Genomic DNA, 21,799 nt, shown 5'->3' with positions numbered 1-21,799 from the left:
TGTGTGTGTGTGTGTGTGTGTGTGTGTGTGTGTGTGTGTGAGTGTGTGTATGTGCGTGCATGAGTGTGTGTGCCAGTATGACAGCTTTCAGAGCACCACTTCTTGGCCAGCTGATTCTCTTCCATCTGAGATCCTGAGTGAGGATTATAAAACCAATCAGCAGACGGTGATTGCTGCAGCCAGCCTGTGATTGGATCACAAGCCAGCCTCTGCCTTCAGCTCTGCAAAGAGAAAGAGTTTAGAGAAGAGAAGAATGAGACACAGGGAGAGAGAGAGAAAAAAATGAGATAAATAGAGAGAGTCATCAGAGGGAGGCTGGTGGAGGGTGAAAGAGAAACAAAATACAAGACAGAGAGAAAACTTAAGATCTTCAGTATTTCTGATTAGTCTCAGCTCTCCTCGAATACATATTGACTCCCACCAGCAAAATCTATAGATTTACTCTTGATGTTTATCTGTCAGCTAAAAATGTACAAGATTTACCAAAAAATCCCCATTTTCTGCTTTACACACTAAATCAATTGTGCAGTGTTTCCACAGCACTGTGTATCTTTGTTATTATGGTTCATTGGAAAGCTCACTTACAGAAAAGAGGCTCTTGAGCTGCTCAAGTTTGACAATGGTTTAAAATCACATTAGGCTGATTGATGTTTTTTAGTTTCTTCTTTTTTTGTCTGAGGCTTATTCTCATACAGGGACAGTATTTTAGTTGCACAGTTGGGGCGTTTTTCCTTCATATTTCAGAGTGCCATGTTTTAATCTAAGGCCCAGATCCTCCTGTGTGATGTTTTTATGTGTTTCCTCTGTTTGTTTGGCTCTCCTCTAAAATCTTAGTTGAAGGGTTGGAATGGTATCAGATCAGATGAATGGGAATGCATGCACAGACAAATGCATGTTTCAGCTAGTCGAAAAGTGGTATCAAATCAATAGCACAATAGTTGCAACCTCCACAACATGTTAAAATAAAAAAAATATTGACCGGGGTATGATGACAGATTTCAGCTATGGCATATGTGACCTTTTATAAAAGGCGGCAAAACAACATTGTTTATTACTTGGCACAGAACAAATAAAAAAAAGTTGATCGAATGTTTTTTGCATTTGTGTGAAGCGAAATTTCTGCTCTTACTTGGAAGACATCACTGGTTTATGATCACAATAGAAGTTATTCAATGGTAAACCAGCAAATGGCTTTTTTTGTGTAACCTCAGCCAACTGCCAACTTCAAGTTCAAAACAAATTTTTGAAATTTCCTGGCACTTTTTGTTCAGTAAATGGTTCTCCATCTCTGAATAGTTCTTGCTATTACAACAACTAGCCAAGTCTCAAAATAATTACCGTGGTGTACGCTGCTAAGAATGTATCTTCTGCATGCCAGCTTAAAGGGCTCTTTTTTTCAGGTTTTCCTAGCAAGCATAGCTTTAAGTTTTCTTTTTTTCAATCAAATAATCTACATCACATAGGAGTGGCAAGTTAATTAGCTCTGTATTTTATATGAACAAAAGGTTCATCATTATAGGTTCTGCAGCAATGTATGAGAAGTCAGGTTGTAGCGGCTTACACTGTACATAAAAACGTGTCTGTGTGAAAATGTGCACATCTGCGATATGATGTTAGCAGGTGTTTGCTCACTGTGTCTGTTGGCAGGTTTGTTTAGCTGGCTTCCCATGGGGCACTATGTGACCTGGGGCATCTGTTGCCCCCTGCCCATTTTCTGCCCTTCAGCACACTCTTTTATCTCTGCCCATGACCTCCTGCTAGCACACACTCCCACATGCACAACCACACATGTATAAAGCTCAGACTATTTTAGTAATGAACGTGTGGAGGGAAACCGCGGATGTGGAGTCAAACAGAATGGATATAATAGGTGATTGCCTTGTTTTTATCGTAATTATTTGAACCCTGAACTTTGACATATCTGTAGTCAAAGCAGGTGGAGGGAGATAGCGATGTTATATTCAGGCCAAGAGAGTTGTTTGGGTTTACTTTTTGGGAGGAAAAAAAGAGAGGTGATCAGGGCTAGAGAAATGAAAGTGAGGTTGAAAGGGGCATATTAGCACAGCTGGGCCCAGTAGGGAGATCTGTTCCAATGTTGGCCTCGTATCTGTTTATTTGTATTCGGCTTACAGCATACAAATACAGACCTGATTAATATGGGTAACATCAGTTAGGGTGGGCAAGGGACAAAGTCATACAGTTAACAGAAACTTCAGACACACACACAACAGATTAGTCTGAATTACCTGAGAGATCAGAATGAACGCCCAAGTAATTGATATGCTTTAGTTTAATTTTTAGAAAAGGCCCACGGCTTATATTTTATGATCACATAGCAGGTCCTGACGCCAGTGACAAGAATAATTCATTGAATCAGAGACAGAGGTGTATTTGTCTGAGGATTTTGCTAAGAATACCATTTCACAGAATAAATACTATTTATTAGGATAAACAGCACAGAGCTATGAGTTCACCTTCATTAACACTGAAGCACTCTTATGATTGCTAATAAGTCACTCTTTGTGTAAAAAAAGTACAAGAGACTTGAATTAACATGCTCACAACATGTTGTCATTGTTATATTTACCATGGCCACTCTCCTGGTTTAGCATTGGTTAACATCAGCTGCACTGTAATTGAATAACTTTTGCTGTAATTTGGTCCTAAACCAACATATTGAATGAATGAGAGTATTGGTATTTTGGCACCAAAGTAAGTATTCAAAAGTTCCAACAAAGGGATTGTATGTTGTCTTTAAGGGCAGGTGAAGGTCGGTGACAAGGTGTCATATCCACTTTTTGTTGTTGTCATTGTTCTTTTTGACAACGTGCCAACTGTCTTCAAAAAGGAATTGCCTTTAAAAATTCTCATAAATAATCAAATGTTTCATTTAATTTCAGTTTAAATGTCATGTTAAAAAACAGGCACTTGTCCCATTACATCTGCAGATCAAAACATTGACACTTTGGTATAAAGTGTCAGTTTGCAGATAGTAATTCAAAATAACGATCCACAGATTATTATTTTTTTATTTTTTAGAATAATAAGTATCGAAGAGATATTTGGCAAAACTCATATTCCATCAATATTTGGTGCTTTAGCCCAACCTGGGCTCATACTGGCTGCTCTAAATGTCATACACCCCAGCTGTAATCAGCTGACAGCCAGCTGATCGAATTGTCTTTTCAGTCACACACACACACCAATCACAGCTCATTCTCACATCAAGCCGGTCCTTTTAAACACAACTTCCATCTCACTGATCTCTGCTTCACCAATGCTGCTCACAAAAAAAAAAAAAAGCTTCTGCTGCTCGCAAAGCTTTGGATCCACCACCCCAGTCGCCTCCTTTCTGCCTTAAGCCTTTGGTTCACCCTTGTGGGGGGCTTCTACACTTCCTGGAAACCTGTGGCATGCTGCTCAGCTTACCGACAGTAGGGAGCATCCATTGAGCCGAGCCTTCAACGCTAAGCAAAACTGTAAACTGTCATTTCACAATAAAATGGTGAAATTCATGACATGGGTGTTCTTGACTGAACTTGTTAACCAATAAAAAGCAAGAGGTCCTGTTTGCAGTGGCATACATAAGCACTACATTGGACAAGTTTAGAGAAGCTTTCATGTGATTGGTTTATGGCTAGAGCGAGAAACGGGGTCACCTGTAGAGCCGTTGACCATCGCCATTTGACTGCTTAGCATGTTGTTAGGCTCAGTGAAGCCTATGGCAATAAATTGTAATCTGAATATTTTCAACTTGCTCTACATAACATTTCTTTTTAGTTATTGCTCGCTTAATTTTGTTTAATAAAGCTTCATGGTTCTTTAACAAACTAGCTCATTGTGGAAAATTATTTAAAAAACAATTATTTTAAATTCACCTCTATATAGCTCCATAAGTATGTATCCAATTTTATGTTCAAACTTTACTCCTTCAAACCTACTCAATCAACCAGCACTGATGCTGAATGCAGGAAATAGTCAAAGGAAAACCTCCATACCTTTTTTCTGTAAGGTTTTTAAGGCTCCCATTGAGCTTATACAGTGTTGTGTGTGGCCATATATCTTCAGCCAGCTTCTGTAAGCCCTCCAGTCATACTGTAAGTCACCCATTCACCAGTCAGCGTTAAGAATAGCTATTCCCCAGGATCACTATTCAGCAGTGTTCAGAGCAGGTGGGGAGTTTGAAGGAAAGAGATTAGCTATTTCTACTCTGCAAAATGATTTATGCCCAGACTTTTATCAGGAAGCTTCTTCCCCCCCTGCAAAGATCATTTCCCCTGACTTCACCTCACAACGGGAACTATTTTAAGCATCGGCTCATTAATACAGAGTGATTGGATTCATTGTTCCGCAATCCTGATGGATGTTCTCTGAAGTTTCCTCTCTCTCAACTCCCACCTCAATCCCCTCTTCAATCTTCGGGTTGAATTTCCTCCCAAGAATGCTGCCCCATTGTCTTCTGAAAGTTAGATAAATCAGTTGCCAATGCCTTTTGTCGCTTCAGTTCATTTAAATGAAATTGCATTAGCCGCACTCCATCAAACCATTCATAATGACAGCCGAGCTAACTTAAATCTCTGTAGACCTTTTACGTTTTTACAACCACTGAAGGCTCAGTCAGCTTAGGGTCTTACAGTTTATACTCCATTTCCACAGTGTCTTCAAATATATTCAGAGTGAGACGTCAAGTACAATGACACGCTTTCTTTTGTAGAGCTATTCTGTCTTTCTTTGTGGTACAAATTGTGTACACAGCTTCTTGACAGGTGTCACTCGTGTGTGTGTGTGTTTGTTTTGCTTCTCCTGTCAAAGTTTGTATTCAACCTCTAATCTGCATGCACCCTGTGAGTGATATTAACTATTAAAGGCACTGTACTTACTCTACCTCTGAAAGCAAAAGTTTGTTCATATTAGTCAGATGATTTTCTTTCACTTAAGTATCATTGTGTCCCACTTTGCAGGCCAGTAAAAAAAATCCTGTGTGACAAAGAAAGAGATTAACAGGAAGTGAGAACATCATCTCAAATCTGCCTTTTCTTTGTTCAAAAAGAAAACAAACTTTGACCTTTTACTTTGTAACAGTTGCGCGGATTTGTTCCCAGAGACTACTTAATTCTTCAAACCATTTCCCGTCACCTCGTGCATTATGAGCGCTTTTTAAATTCAGGCTATCTTCTGCGTTCAAACAATCCTTCATGACCCATTTCCACAGCATCGTATCCGTTGTGTGGGCTATTTTAACACTGGGATGGTTGACTTTGACAGCAGGGTTGTGTATAGATGTCTCTGCTTGAAATGTGCTCACCGTGAAAGAGCGCATTGCCACGCTGCCTGCTGTGTGTTCTGCTGCAGTAAATCTGCTCTGGGTGCTATAGGAGGGTCGACTGCTATTTATATTGTACCTCCACTGCAGTGGCACTCCTCTCCCTCTGCACTCCTGTTCACAGAGGAGAGGAAGACGAGAGGAGACTTTGAAGCTATGAAAGTTTTCATTCCGTTCTGATCTGACAGTGATAACTTTATGTAACAACTTCAAGTTGTTTGCTTTTTTTTACCACCACTTTGGATGCTTTACTTGTAGGGATTTGAAGAAATGACATTTGAAATGTGTCTGAAGTGAATTTTGTCTCCTGAAATTATTAACCACCGTCATCTTGCTATCACCGTCCTCCACATCATTTTGAAACATCGCTTATATGGTCTAGTAGACGTTGGGCTGTGTGTTCAATAAAAATATCAATGAATATAAATTGATAATACATATTAATTCATGAAAAATGAAAAACATGATTTTCATGTTGTAATTACATCTTACTCATTCAGTAGTCTAACTCATTTTTTAATGAGTTTAAAATGCTTCAACACATACATTCATGGTCTGTTAACACACAAAAAAGGTCATTGCAGATCATAATGAATCTTTAACGTTATTCAAACGATTATTTCAGATGCAGTGACATTGTCAGAGGCGCTGCTTGTCAACAGGCAAGGCAGGCAACAGCTTGGGGGCCCCAGGCCAGTAAGGGACCCCTGAAGGCTGTCAAACTTAAAACTGCAACACTAGAAATGACAGTAGAAATGTCACTAATGGGGGCCCCATCTGACAGCACTCACTCTCATGTAATATTCCTGTTAGGACCATAGTTTGTCAATAAAAGTCACTGAAGGAAAATGAAGAGAAATTATCCGTCTGGGAGTGAACAAGACGGAGGAAGAGCGTCAGAACACTGGCAGACGTAATGGTAGTTGGAGGGGCCCCCCAATACATTTTTGCCTATAGGGCCCCAACAGACTCTAGAATCGCCACTGGACATTATGGTTATCCATTATCCATTATCCACAAAATCAACCCAGTTTCAACATGTAGATTTCAACTGCATGAGTTGACCACACTATAACAGAAGCAAATGGGTTTGTTATATTACACTAAATGGTTGAGAACATCTCCTCTTATAAGTTTAAAGCTCATATTGTGTAAAGAGGTGTATGTAAGGTGTAAGAGGTATGAGATAACTTATCTTGCTGTTTGGTGCTATGCAAATAAATATTGATTGATTGATTATCTGTTTTGTATCCAAACACTTGTGAGAAGATTGACACCTGTGTCTGCCCACATATTTGTCATTTTCCATGACTGAATACTTGGTTTAAAGCATAAATGAAGCTTTTAAGTAGCAGCAGGAGAAGTGGACAGGGTGCTAAGGACAGGGACCGGCAGGGAAATCAGCTGTCAGCGACCACATTCCTCCCTTCTTCTCATTAATTACTTTTGGGGGAAGTGAGGTGGAGGCCAAATGAGTATTGATTGTGGTGGGCCACTAAAGGGTCGGTTTCACTGGCCTTTCCCACACGTCATTGCTTCTCCACGTCCCCATTAAGTGGGAACAAGAGGGATCAGTGGGAAGCTGGGACCCTATTAAAGACGGGACCTCAGAGTGTCAGACGGGCTAGCTAGCACACAAACCTCTCCTGCGAGACAGCACAACACTTCTTTCGCTTTGTATCTGTCTTTCTTTTAATCCCTCGTCTCCTGCTTTAGTGAAGATTATCAATAAGAAGTTAAAGGTTTAAATGTCGCTCGCTGTTTGCAAGTCAAAGACTATTCAAAGTCAGATTGTCTCACTAGGTGTCTTTGATTTGCCTCTTTTTGTGTTTTTCTTTTATGTTACTTTCTTTCTTATTTTCTCCACTGCCAAACCTCAAAGCCACAGTAAGAGAGTAGAACTAACTTTAAAACCTGCAGAGAGGTCTCTTTCCTTTTTCTTTTCCCACTCTGGCTCTCAGATCCTTGCTTTTGTTGTGTGACTGATGATTTTAATTACCTGTTAACTCCCTGTGCTCAGCAGATACACATGATAAATGGTCCGGGTGACTGTTGTAGCCACCATCTGGATGGGGCGCTGGAGTCTTTGGAGCACCACTGTCATACTAAAGACAGCCACCACAGCAGGGGGGATTGCAGGTGTACCGAGGGAACGAGAAACTGTCCCAGTTTAGATCCGGTTGACAGCTATTTAGTGTCATAAGGGTCACATCAATTTTCCTCTCTGGAACTGCAGGCAGCAACAATGTGCCTCCAGAAAAGAATAAAAAGAAGTCCATATCACCATCAGTGGGGGGAGAGAGATTGCTTCAGATGATTGGCCTGCAAAATGGCAGCACTTTGTATGGAGATTGTTGTGAAGTAGAGGGAGGAAGAAAAGTGAAACAACTGATGATATACAGTGAAATGAAAGAAGAAGTAGGTTTCACATACTTGTCTACCTCTGCAATGCAATGGTCAGTGTCATGTTTGAAGACAATAATCCAAAGCTCGCAGTGGTTCTCAAGGCAAAGGTTTAATAAAAGTGAAAAGTGTTGCAGATACCTTTTGGTAAGGTGGTTAAAAAAAACATATAAGGTTAACATAGTCATCAATGTGAAAACTGTTTTTACCCAAGGAACAGCATGCCTTCTTTCTAACTTCATACATGCTGTGATAACTTTGTTCATGACTTTTTATGTTGAAAGATGACACAAACATTTTACATTTTAGACCCATGACTCTATTTTATTAAACATTAGTGTGGAGGAGGCTTGGTGTTAATGACATCAAAAATCATTGACCAAAGAAGTACAAATCAGTTCGGGCAGCACTTATAAGCTTTAAAAACAATTGATTAAGTAGGTCTGTATTAAACAGGAGAGGTCAGACCTCGATCAATGCTTCAGGGCATCGCTCTCTCTCTCTCTCTCTCTCATTGTGTTTCTCTTCAGAGCATGTGTTTAGACTTTTAAAGTCAAGTACACAAGGCGTAGTTAATTAATCACTAATGGTGTTGTTCTCAGAAGGATAAAAAGAGCTTACAATCTTTATATTTATCACTAAATATACTTTACAAGTATGCTTTTCCATTAAAGCCCTGCGACCTGTCCCGAGTGTACACGCCTCTTGTCCAATCACAGTCGGGATTTGCCCCCCCCCCCCCCCCCTTTAAAGATAAGTGGTAAAGACAATGGATAGATGGATGGGTTCAATCAGTGAACTATTAGCAAAAAAGTAAAACATGCAGGCACACATTGCAGGGAGATCTGATTCTATAACACCGGGGTCCATATTAATGAGGCAACAACTTAATCAAACTGTGTTAGATTGAGTGTTGCAGATCAGTCTCAGTCTCTTGGATATAAACTCTATAATTAGACTCAGAGCAGTTCATTTGACAGTGGTCAGGTCTCTGTGGTGTTGCCGGCATGTTTATGCTTGGACTATGTGTCAGAGAGCAGATGACCCACAGTGTAATTGGAATGACCTCCAGCATTAATGAAGGGTAATGATGATAGTCCCCAAAGCAGACCCCGTGTCACTTCAGTTTTCTCTCCGCCTCGGTAAAAGCAGCACACACAAAAGCACAGACACACCCACACACACACACACACAAATACAAAGATTACAGATGCCACAAATGGGACACTGATTATTTGGGGTCCCGGTGCTAACACTGAAGACAACTTTCGTTCATCAAGTCATTCCTTGAATTGCTTCTGACGCTGATATAGACCTGTCATTGGGAGGTGATGCTTGGCTTGGATGGTATTTAACTACCAGGAAAAGGTAAAGAGAGAACATTTGTATGTTTGTACACAATATCAGCACCAGCATGTCTTTCTTTCAGTCAACCTCTTCATGCTGTTCACTCACATAGATGCTTGCTGAAAGACCAGTTTGAGTTTGAGCTTTGAGAAAAACACAACCAGACATACAGAAAAAGAGACACATATCAATATGACAGCCATAAACAAGAGCCCCTATATTGTTTTTGTGTGTGTCTCTCCCACTCTATCTCTCTATCACCACAGAATCAGTGGAGTGTTAGGACATCGTTTAAGCTCTCGCACAGCATCAATACTGGCTCTATTGATTTTTTCAAACAGTTAATGGAAGCCTTTAGGGCAGGAAAGCTAATTAAAATCATATGCAGGTCAAGCTCATTTAAAGACTCCCCATTAGTTTATGTTGAGCTTAACCACGCTTGACTGGAAAATCCATCCATCGGGCATCGTAATTGACTGGTGTTTCTAATGGCTTTCCAATGCTGCTGCATCTCACAGAAAGAGCGTGAGTTCCTCTGGCAGATTTCATGCTGCAGGTCTAATAACCCACACACAGAATCATTAAAGACGGTTGCAGTGTGTCCTGTGTCCTCAGATATCTTGCCTTTGCCTGGAGACGGTGATTGTTGGAAACAAACATTATGCACACGCTTTGCAGACAGTCTCAAAGCACTGCGGTGTGCAGTGTTCTTCTCTCTTTAATGTTGTCTAAGTGTCGTTGATGATTCTCGTGCTGTGTACGAATTCTGGTCTGAACTTGATGGAATCCAATGAATGCCAAGCTCCAATGCATCTTACGTAAGATGAAATCTACAATTTTTAACTCAGGTACTTCCAAAGCCATTACTTTGAGAGCAAGGTCAGGCTCCAAAGTAAATCCAATGTTAGCAAAAGGGAGCTTATTTTCTGTAGTTCATATTTAGAAACATAGAGTCCATTTGAAATAGGAAAAACATGCTGAATGTAGATTTATTTCTGGGGTTTTTGACTTAATTATTGCCTTTTCACTTTCCTGTGGGAAGAAATGTCTCTGAGTAATGTCTTGATTTGAAAGCAGAGCTGCCACATTTGTACTGGCTATTATTTTCTGCCAAGCGGTTGTCCTTCTTCTCAAGCAAACATATTGTATTTACACGTCAGCTCTTGGCTGTTTGTTTGCGCCCACGTGCTTCCTGCAAACTGTGTGTTCCCTTGTTTGCTCAGACAACTCGTGTGAGAGTGCATTTTGCAGTGCCTTGCGGTGGGACGTTGATTTGAATCTGAGAGTCAGGGGGAGATTGTATTTAGGCTGTGTTTATTGTTCCCTATCAGGGGCCAATATGCCAACAGCAGATGCCAACCATCTTGCTGTGTCTTAGTTTGATGCCTCCTCTGCGTGACTCTCGGCGCAGAGCACAAAGCCGTGCCGCCTCTGTTGTACCCAGCTGGCATAAGCAGGGAAGGGAACCCTGCGACGTCTCAGCTTCAACAGAGTGCTTCATTAGACAGAGTTAGATCAGATAAGATCCCCCTGAGATGAATTTTCTCTGCCACTGAGGACAGACGGAGCAGAGGATATGAGCACTGCCTGGGTAAAATGGTCGTGTGAGAGGTTGTATGTAATAATACCACCTAATAAGATGTCAGTTTATTGTGTGTTGCTGGAAGCAAGACGGATGAACCCTGCTCTGGAGCTCTGTACCCTCTTTTATACGAAATATAACATGCACACACTCACATGCACTCACATACAACAACCCCCACCCCAAAAAAAAGCATGTAGAAATACCTGGGTACATTTGCTGCCCTTTGAGCCTGCTGATTATGCTATTATTATAAGATTTTTATCACTCATGCATAATATTTTGTTGTTCTATTTGTGCCAACATTTCAGACAACCTACCAAATTTGAAATGCCCATTATGTTGTTGGTTATTAAGGAGAAGTCAAGCATCAAAAGGCATTAAAAGTAAAAGTGATTGTTGCTCTATATTAAACCCTGCACAGCACATCTAGCCCCTCCAGCTCTATTTCATCGGTCACTGACTTTTCATCCAGTTAAAATGACTGGTTTGAGTTTCGTGCTGTTTGATTAACCACGTGTTTTTAATCATCTGTAGTCACAGTGTTCATGAGTTGAGCATGTGAATAATGACATGATGTATAATAAATTGAAGTAGTTGCACTCTTGTGCATAGGGTGAGAAGAGAAGACTTGCTAGAAAGAGCCAAAAGCTTTTCATTAGGAGAAACAGACAAAATAATTACAGGAAATGCAAATAAATCAAAAAACATCCAATAGTGTTAAAGCATCTCTTTTGCAAATACATAGAGTGGTGAAGTTAAAGCATGGATGTTTATTAGTGCCCAACCGATATGGAATTTTTGGGGCCGATACCGATATCGATGTTGGGAAGAATAAAATCTGACACCAATATATTGTCCAATATCTTTCTAAGATCTGTAGAGGTAGAAAGATATGAATAATCTAGTAATATTGTTTTATATTGGAGATAAACTTAGCCAACACCAATGGTAAATCGATATGCTAATATAATTTGCAACATTTCTTCTTCTCCCCTTATGGTCCTTTCAATGCATTTGCCGTTGTCAGCCCGGTTGTATATACCTAGCTTTACATTTACAGATATACATTAACCAGACTTGCAAAACGATCTAATCTGAGATTATTTCAATTTCATTCCCATCAGAGTTGAACCACAGCATTTTTGAAAGCTGTAATCAGCCTTTTGAATACTCACCTCCGTGTTCTGCTTGTAGCTGAAGTGTGTGTGCTCTTCTACCCCCTAAACGCTGTTTTAGAGGAGTTCTTAAAATTCCATGTCTTCCACTTCTTTCCAACCAAGTTCCAACTCATCTCCGACTTGAGCTCCCGCTCTCTAATACACTTTTAATCAATTTCTTCCAACTCCAGGAGAAGACTGATATTTGGAGATATGCAGAGAGGCTGCAGAGTTAAAGGCATGCATGAGGGTATACGGAGATAAAGCGAACAACAGATGGAGTGCGGGGAAAAAAGGCAGGTGGTGAGGAGAAGAGAGAAGCAAGAGAGGAATGAAGGGAACAGAAGAGTTCACTTTTGGCTCATTCTATCAGATTAGTAGAAGTAGGTCTCTTGCTAACAAGCCTAAAACTGTACAGCTTACAGCTCTCATCATACAGCCCTAATATTTCAACTCAAAGACCCAAAACCCTTAAACCCCCATCACTGGTCCTCCAGGCTTCCCCTGAACCCAAAGCGTCCCCTTAAACCCAGCATTAGACAAAGCAGAGACTGCAAACAGCTTCCCGTTGACACACTGTACCTTAGAATAAATAATGTCAGTGTCATCATTTCCCTGTGAATACACATGAGAGAAGCAGGCCTACATTTTATATCCACATAATGAGTCAGCTCTGTAACATTAGATGATGTAATATATAATAATGACTCTCAGGGCAGTTACATCTGCTGACCTCTCCTGGGAGCTCAGTGCAATTATTTACCCAGTGGAAATTCATAGAGCACAGCTAATGTGATGCAGCCGAAGAAAAGGAGGATGAAGTTTCCTCGACTTATTTTCAATTAAAACAAGATGATCTTGTGGGAGAATGAAAAAGCTGTGTAAAGGTTTTTTTTGTTTTCCCTTGGACTTGACAGAACTAAGGCTTATTTGAAATAAAATAATTATGGCTGATCGTGGATGTTTGATAATTATTCCAGACAGAATGGACAGGTGGAAATCTCTTGTGTGGTTTTCTTAATCTACTATATAGCTTATTGTACTATGAAGCCTTAATGTATTGTGGCTGCTGAAAAAAAAAATCAACACTCAGTATTCAGTGCACATTCTTCTCAAACTGACTGCTTGCTGAGGTCAACTGATTCTCCCTTCATCCTGAAAAGTCTGCAGCCACTTTAGCAGCCCTGTGGGGATGGACTGAGGCTAAATAGTGACATCAAGTTTTGCATGCTTATAATTTAGATGGTAATGTTGATTTATTTTGCCTTATTACTGTTGCTTAGCATGTCAGCACACAATTTTGCATAAATAAGACTGGAGGTACAGTAAAAGGGAATGTCAACATAATACATCCATCAATCAATCAATCAATCTTTATTTGTATAGCGTCAACTCATAACAAGTGTCATCTCGAGACACTTTACAAAAAGCAGGTAAAACACCTTACTCACAAAGACCCAGCTTAATCCATCATGAGCACTTTAGCAACATTTAGCAAAAGTTAAAGTGGTAAGAAAAAACGTCCTTTTAACAGGCGGAAAAATTCGTCAGATCCCAGGTTCATGACGAAACAGCCCCTCATGCCAAGACTGTGCGGGGCATGAAAAAGGGATAGGGAGAGATGGGACAAGATGCAATACTCAATATTTTTAGTAATGAAGTATTTTATTGATTATTCTTGTGAGTAATCAAGTTTATTTATTCAGGGTGTTCTCTAATTTATTATTTTTGATCAATGTCATGTTTCTTTATTTCTTGTGTAAAGCACTTTGTATTGCCTGGTTGCTGAAATTGACTATATATATAAACTTGTCTTATATGAAATATTGCATGCTCTGCAATTTTTAGAATTAAATTACTTTTGCTTTTTTTTTCAAGAGCAATGATGATATACACAAGAGACAGTAAGACAACTCCCTTAAATGAACAACTAATGGTTGCCACAAAGTGCTTAAAAACATTTTTAGCAGAAGGTGAAGTGTTTAAAAATATCCTGTCCGTGATTTATTTGATTTATTGGAAAGGTGTATACATATATACTGTATATGCAAATACTGTATGTAGACACAAAAAGATACAAATCAGAGAAGACTGGACTCTACATAATTGTTTGTAAAATAACGCAGTGAAGCTGAGGACTTTCTTGTGTTTTGTGTTTTGTGTTTAAACAGGTCCATCTCTGGTTGGGACTCTGAAGAAGGACTGGGCCTCTCCAAACAGTATCGCTCTCTCCTGGCAGCAACCAGAACAAACATCCCTTCCCATCCTTGACTATGAGATTAAATATTATGAGAAGGTACAATTGGTTCTGCTCATGTCCAGGTCCAGGCTTAAATTATGGAGCTGACCTTGTCGGAGACTTATTTATAGCAAATAAATAAACCAGAATAAATACAGATCATGCAGGTGTAAAAATCTGTGAAAATGTTTTCAATATATTTAGATATTTAGTGTATTAATTTAAAAAACAATAGACATATCAAGGTTTTTTGTATAACTTGGCCTCAGACTAAAAGATCTTCATGGGCAAAGTCACTATTAAAATCTATTCACAGCTACTGTATGTTGTTGTTTAGTGTTTCAATGGGTCAAATACAAAACCTGTGACACAATAATATCATGCCAAGAGCTGTTACCTGTAACTCTCACCAAATAAAATTAGAATTTAAAAAAATAAGCTTGTATTCTTCAACATACTATCAGTACAAAAATTGAATTTGTACATGTCTTTTTATTGATATAAAAAAAAAAAAAATCTATGCATGCTTTAAAGCTTTGTTTGAATTGATTCAAGTGCAAACACAAAGCTTTTGGGTGAGAGCCCAAAATGATTTTACAATTTTGAGATGCAAGCCCAGTCCAAGTGTAGCACAGCAATATCTGGAATTGTTAAGAGTGGAATGAGATGGGCTGTCTGATCTAATGAGCCAAAAAGATAGAAATGAAAAAAACTCTCTGTGAGTTGGCGTGTCCCAAGACACAAATACAATCAATGGTAACCTTTATGTGGTTATAAAGCACTCCAAAAGCGCAAACAAGGACGGATAATAACCCCCTTTAAACTACATCCATGATTTATTCAATCTCCCGGCATATTGGTTTGCATGGATTTATTCTTTAAGACAGTGATATCTGTTCAGTGCAACAGCAGTTCAGTAATAAATACTTTTTAGATTTATGTATTACCCATGTTCTGTCCACAAAAGTTTTAAACTCTTAGCTCTCCATCCCCAGTAGACAGACATTGTCCAACAAGCAATTTTCAAAGTGAAAGGACAGTAAGACCACACAAATGAACACTGCACCTGTAATGTAGGTGAATCTGCTCATTAATGTGACAAGATCACTTTTTGTAGAACTTTTTTCATGATTCCTATTTTGATCATTTTCCATTGGTTCCCACAGGAACACGAGCAGCTGAGCTACTCGTCTACGCGCACCAGAGCCCCCAGTGTGATAATCTCGGGTTTAAAACCAGCGACGTGGTACGTCTTCAGTGTTCGCACCCGCACGCCAGCTGGATACAGTTCCTACTCCCCGAAATATGAATATGAAACCACGGGGGATTGTAAGTACCTGACACCATCACTACTATCTTTTTCTATGGAGGAATGCATCTGTCTTTGTGTGATTGTGTGTATTTTTACCTGACTTCTGCAGACAACAGTGTTTTAGATTAATATCACAAGATGAGAGTTAAGTCTGGAATTAATTAAGATCATTTCATTCTGCTTCTAGTTAAATATATAGAAGTGCAGTTTTTGAACAACAGTGCAATGTTAGGGGAAGAATGCAGATATCATGCAAAATGGCAGCAAACAATTTATCTCACTCTTATTGTCAGAATGAGGTGAAGCTGGTTCAAAGGTTCAACTACTCTGCAGAGCTCCAGACATCTTTCAACACATTTATGTTTTGTAACAAGTTAATAACAGAACCCAATAGAAACATGGACCCAAAATGCAGACTAGCATGAGGCAGAGTTCAGTAAGAGCAGAGTTTAAGAAACAGTCCAGGTCGATAGATGTACAGGTAAACAATCAGAGGAGCAGAAAAAAAAAAAAAAAAACGGGCAAGAAAAAGGCAAAAAAACAGAGAAGGCGGGCAAGGTCAAAAAACACTAGAAGGCTCACTTGAAGTAAAAGGCTGGAACTAGACGACACACGCAACACAATATAAAGTGGCAACAAGAGGGAGGACACACAGGGATTAAATACACAGACAATCAGGGGGTGACGAGACACAGGTGAGCACAAGCAGGCCGGGGGGAGCACAAGGTGGGAAAACACAAAGAGCAGGATCTGAAAGGCAGAGACACAGATAAGTACAAAGTAAAACAGGAAAAGACAAAATACTAACATAAATTAACTTAAGGGTAAAAATGACCTCATGTAACTTGACGGGTTGTTCCAGTTATGATCTTACCTATTGGGGGGAAAATGATAATGGTCATTTCGGTTGCAATGGCAAGCGAAGCCTCTCTCATGAATATTTCAGCTTTAACCTTAAAGCTATCCTTGAAGGGAGAAAAAAAACATGTCCTGAAAACTTAATAAAAATGCAGGTTATAATGTTTCTTTTTGAGTTTTATGTTCACCTTCAAGAAAGTACGGTGTTAGAGTGAAATGTTAGCGACGAGCAGCAGTTCGGGGTCAGGTGAAGTTCAGGTAGCCTGGAGCAATGCTCAGGGCAGCTTCCCACCAAGAGCATGACAGCAGATAGCAACGCCGGGATATGAACCATCTGACAGGAGCATCCATAGCAGGGTTCAAACAACCTTTGGATATGATGCTGAACATTTTTCACAGGAAGAAAATAAATATGATTACAGTCACAAAATCACCAATGGCTAAATCATTGCAGTCATTTCTGAATCGTTTGAAGTGATCAGAAATCCTGTTATCGGTGTGAATTTGTGTGTTTGGTAGTAGCTTCATTGCAAGTCCACTCATAAAATACAAAAGGTCCAGCTGCCCTTTTATGTCGGGTCAGGTATTGTTGAGGGCTGATTTGGCTTCACAGTGGCCCTCTCTCCCTTCCAAAGCTGCAGAGGGAGCTTTGCTTTATCTGCAGATCAGACACTGCTTTGCCAAGCCTTTGTACTGCTGGCCTTTTATGTGGAAGAGAAAGCAGATTTGGCCTCTGTCGCGCTCTCCCTCCCTGTCAGTCTGCCTGTCTGCCTGTCACTCACCGTCTCATGCACTTGTTTTTTTCATCCGTCCGTGTATTTGTCAGCCACTTCCGCCTCTTTCCTTCTCTCATGTTTGTCTTTATCGCTCTCCTGTCATCCGTTTCCTCATCTCTCCTCTTTTTCGTTCTTCGTCCTGTCCTTAGTCGCCTGTCTCTCTCTAGCTTTAAACACACACACACACACAAACACGCAGCTCATTACAGCACCGTCAGTCCAATACGTCTGCTTAGTTAGTAATGTGAAGAGTGTGTGAAGCTGACGGCTTGGAGAATTGTCTTGTGTGATCTGGCCACCGCCACTTTCACTCTCCCTCCCTCTGAGTGGTCTGTAATTACTTTTATCCAGCCACACACACACACACACATACACACACACACACACACACACACACACACACACACACACACACACACACACACACACACACACACACACTAACAGTCTTGACACCCTGCGCACACATACATGCTCTTGACTCAACAGCAACCCGTTCAAATACTGTATAATCCTCCCTCATTTGGCTAGCTACCATGCACCATGATCTCCAATTCATATTCATTATTATCGAAATAAGTTTGGTAATAGCAATCATCTTTCAATTATCTCGGATTCGTTAGCCTTGTGACAAGACAGAAATCATGAATATCAAAAGGGACCAATTTAACCAAATGATCATGGACTAAATCACAATTTCATGAATGAATAATATTAATTAAACAGCAGCAGGCATATGAATCACTACAGCATGAAAGCTGACCGAGTTTTTTTTTTTTTTTCACATAACAGAGCTGATCAAAAATCTCTTTGTCATATGGGTCTGTAATAAAAAACTGTGTGCATGCTCTATGTATGGTGCATTAATGTAAGGAGATATTTCATGTAGAATTGACTGTGAATGATCCTGCCTCCTGTTTAATCTCCTTTTTATCTCTCCTTACATCCTATTCATCATCCCTCCCCCTCTCCGTTCAATACCCATTAAATAATCTCCCCTCTCTCGTCATTCTGTCCTTCTTATTCTTTGCATTCTTTCCCACTTCATCTTTTTTATTCTTTAATGCAACCTCCACCCTCCACCAGCATCACACATCGCTTCAGACCAAGGCCAGGTGTTGGTCATCGTCACTGCAGCCGTTGGTGGATTCACCCTCCTCGTCATCCTCACCCTCTTCCTGCTGATCACGGGAAGGTAAGAGCTCTTCACTAAAAGTTGTTTCATCAGCGTACAGTTTATGTATTATCTGCTTGGCCAGATGATTTTAATGTGCTTGTTAACTGGCAGGAAGTACTTGAAAAACATAAAAGAAGATGAAAAGTTACTTGTGGATATTATGTGTTCATAAGGTCAAGTGGTTGCAGCAATGCTAAGTGTAGGCCAAGCAGTTTTATCTGACGCATACAATCCAAAAGTCTGCCAGTATACAGAGCAGATATGGGTATTTGCAAATTATAATTGAAGAATGTTCATGTAAGGCTTTTCAAAATATTTGTTGTAGTGACAGAAAGATCACCTTTTCACTGATCACTGTTTGATTTTTGTGAGAAGCAAACTTAGCCCCAGTGAGCAGAAGAAAATGGATGGATGGATGGATGGATGGATGGATCATGTGACCAGAGTGTTGCCATAAACAGATGTTTTAATATGTGTGACTCTGTTTGTAAAATGTGTCTTGTAACATGCTTAGGAATAAGGTTAAAAACATATTTGATCTGTTATATTTGTGATTGTGCAGAATAGTTTTCAATGAACATGTACGAGTTTTTAGGAATAAAAGCACAAAGAGAAACAGTGCCTTCACTTTTGTGTAACTTAATAATAATGTATAATGCGACTGAGAAAGAAGAAACCAGCAACACAATGGCGTAAAACAAGTTGACCTTATTTAGAATCATGAAGTTGAGAGTGTTGGAAAATGCATAAATTGCCTTCCCCTGATAAATATCTCAAAAAAATGAAGTTGCACTCAAACACAGAGAAAAACATCCTACTCCACAATTGCATAGACTTTATCAAATAATACATAATTATAATTAATATTTTCCTAAAGTAGTTGTACTGGCTTTATCCAATTGTAGAGACTAATGCAGATGTTTTTAGTACGTGATGGAAATCTAAGAGTTGGTGAACTTGTGACTGAAAAAGTTCTTAAGTTCTAAACGAGGAACTTTGCTTACCTAAGCTAACCTGAGTCAAATGGCTTGAGGTCATACATGTCATATAGGGACAGCATTTGGTTATCCATCAAGACTTTGGACTACATGAGACAGGCCATGTCTGCTGTTATCAGGGCAGCTGATTTTAAACAGTTAGCCTTAGGTGACAGAACTGAAATATTCACCTGAACGAGACTGTCTGTGACCGTCTGCTTTTGCAACTGACCTGAAAGTAACCTCTGCAATCTACGTTTCAACTGCACAGTTGAAACGTAGATTGCATTCATTGAGCTATACGGTTAATGAGACATATCATTCATTCACATATCCAGTTTTCAAAATTGTATATGATTAGTAATGTGGTTTAGTTTCTGTCCAAGTATTCAATGTAAGTCCAAGATAAAATACTTTTGTTCTGCTACCTGTCTGAATATTTAGCTTTTCAGCCACTCATAGAACTGATACATAATAACCCAAATAGAGTTAAATAATGAGAAGAGATAACCAAGTAAATTGCTCATTTAGTTGCAGAAAAACCATGACTGTTGTCTGTGTGGGTGTAAGGAGGGTGCATTTAGTGTGATGTATGAATATTCTGGCAGGCTACAGAGAGTCTCATCCATATGAATAATGCAGAGGTGGAGTATTTATTGTAAGCTCATGTTATCCATAGGTTGATAAATTACACTTCTTGATAATCAGTATCAGATCAAGTGACTGGCTAATGTTGAGGGTCCCACAAGTAAACACTAACAGTGGGAAAACATCCTCTACCTTTTGTACACATTAAAACTCAATACAATGGTTACCATGGGTCAATTTACAAACATGATTATAAATCACTGTGCTCATGAGTGTAAATGTTCCTAACTGTAGTTTCCTGCTCTGCTGGCTTTATTGTTCTTGTCTTATAATCAATGTATTTTGTCATTGTTGTTTTTGTCTTCCATTAGTTTAAATTGTACTTTCGACATCATTGTAAATGAAGGCCTCCATGATTTCTCGAGGATAAATATATGTTGAATTAGTGAATAAAGTGGCCAAACTCAAGCCAAGTATTCCTTGTTATCAAACATAGCCATGACTTTTCTTTTTCTTATAAATTTGACGTTCATATGAGACCTTTACTGATGCCCCCAAAAAATGTTCAAATGCTAACTTTGCTATAAGTCATCAAATTCCTTCCGCTGCTTATTTCTCAAAGATGAATATGCCTTTAAAAGCTTCTCACTTTCTTCATTCATGGAATTAGTACCCTTATATTGTAATGCCATTAGTGTTTGTCTAAATCTTCACTATACTATCTTAAATAAATGCCTTATCAGTCTGCAACTATTTGGATCTCATTGCAGATAATGAATAATACAATCCCTAATACTGACTTAAGAACACAGCAAAGACTTGCATTGATAATAGCATTTTTCAGTGTGTGGATCTATAGTGCACATTATAGGAAGTTCACCTTATAACTCTTGAGTGCAGATAGTGCCGGCTGCCAGAGAAAGTCCACGACTGAGCAGTAAAATTCACAAAGATGTAATCGGTTTTGGAGCAGGCATGGTGCAATTACTCATAGGGAAGTCTTTTATTTTCGTCAATGTCAAAAGAATTTAAATTCTTTCACCCACAACAAATCAAAGGCAAAGAGTCAGAGTAGGACTTAACAGCATTTTTCTTTTTTTGATGATGGGATGTCAGGTTGTGTAGGAGGCTCTGTGTTCCTAGTTTATTTTTTTTTAAACTCACTTGATACCAGAGCTAAAGTAAGCCCTTTATGCTTTTAGCGTTCTGGCACTAGAAGTACCTTCTTTTTTTTTTCTTTTTTTTTACCTTAACCCTGAAAAAAACAGCCGCAGTGGTAGTTGGAGTGTTTTTTGACTTCATCACGATTTGTCAAGTCTGCAATCCCTCTGCCCTGTGTAGGAGGGACTCTCAGTCTCTTTTAGCTTCATAAAAGCTCCAAATGCACTTGAGCTGCCGGAGAAAGATGAGAGCATTCAGTCACTCAGCTCTCATAGATGTGAGGTTGTACAACTCAATTGAAGATATAAGGGGACCAGCTGTATGCCGAGTTTTAACACCTGGCCGTCCTCAGAGTTAAATTCATCTATGTTTGCATAAAACTCATGCAAAATCTGTCGGGTGCAAACTTCTAGCATAGAAAAGCGGTCATGATTGCACAGATGCAGCCTATAAATGAAAAGCTTTACTGTTTCCTTTAATTGTCTGTCAGTCTCCGAAACTCTTTTATCTCCCTTCATATTTCTTTTAATCCTCCCTTTCTTCTGTGCCCTCTGTGAGGTAACTGTGAGGGATGTTAGGCCAAGAGACGAGTGGTTTGAATTACACTGATGCTTTGATTAGAGCTGTGGGCAAGGTTGTTTTTACTGAAGTGCATGTGCATGTGTGCTTGTGCAAAGTGCTTGTGAATATGTACTGTAACAATGCTTAACAGGCCAGAGAGCAGTGGAGGAAGCCAAGGTCTTTGTGTGTGATAAGTGTCTTTGTGTGTCAGTGTGTGCGGCCTCTTTTCAACATAAAAGCCTTGGAGACAGAGGGATAGGCGGATAAAGGGGATCAGAGGATAGGACTGCAAAAGACTGATAAAGGCACATGCCACCATTTCTTTAATGAACAGC

At 39.5% G+C, this 21,799-nt stretch overlaps 1 protein-coding gene across 1 annotated transcript in view; it reads left to right on the top strand.

Moving 5' to 3' along the window:
* The window catches only part of epha6 (eph receptor A6), a 162,361-nt gene that overhangs the window by 119,182 nt on the left and 21,380 nt on the right, over positions 1-21,799 (top strand). Inside the window, exons 6-8 of the mRNA XM_020641100.2 lie at positions 13,987-14,111; positions 15,221-15,383; positions 18,087-18,195. Of these exons, the coding sequence (XP_020496756.1) occupies positions 13,987-14,111; positions 15,221-15,383; positions 18,087-18,195 (397 nt within the window). The remainder of the gene's footprint in view (positions 1-13,986; positions 14,112-15,220; positions 15,384-18,086; positions 18,196-21,799) is intronic.

Source organism: Labrus bergylta, chromosome 13 (assembly GCF_963930695.1).
Source record: "Labrus bergylta chromosome 13, fLabBer1.1, whole genome shotgun sequence".
Classification (NCBI taxonomy): domain Eukaryota; kingdom Metazoa; phylum Chordata; class Actinopteri; order Labriformes; family Labridae; genus Labrus; species Labrus bergylta.
Note: the sequence above shows the minus strand (reverse complement) of the source record. Positions and strands in the feature narration are given on the sequence as shown.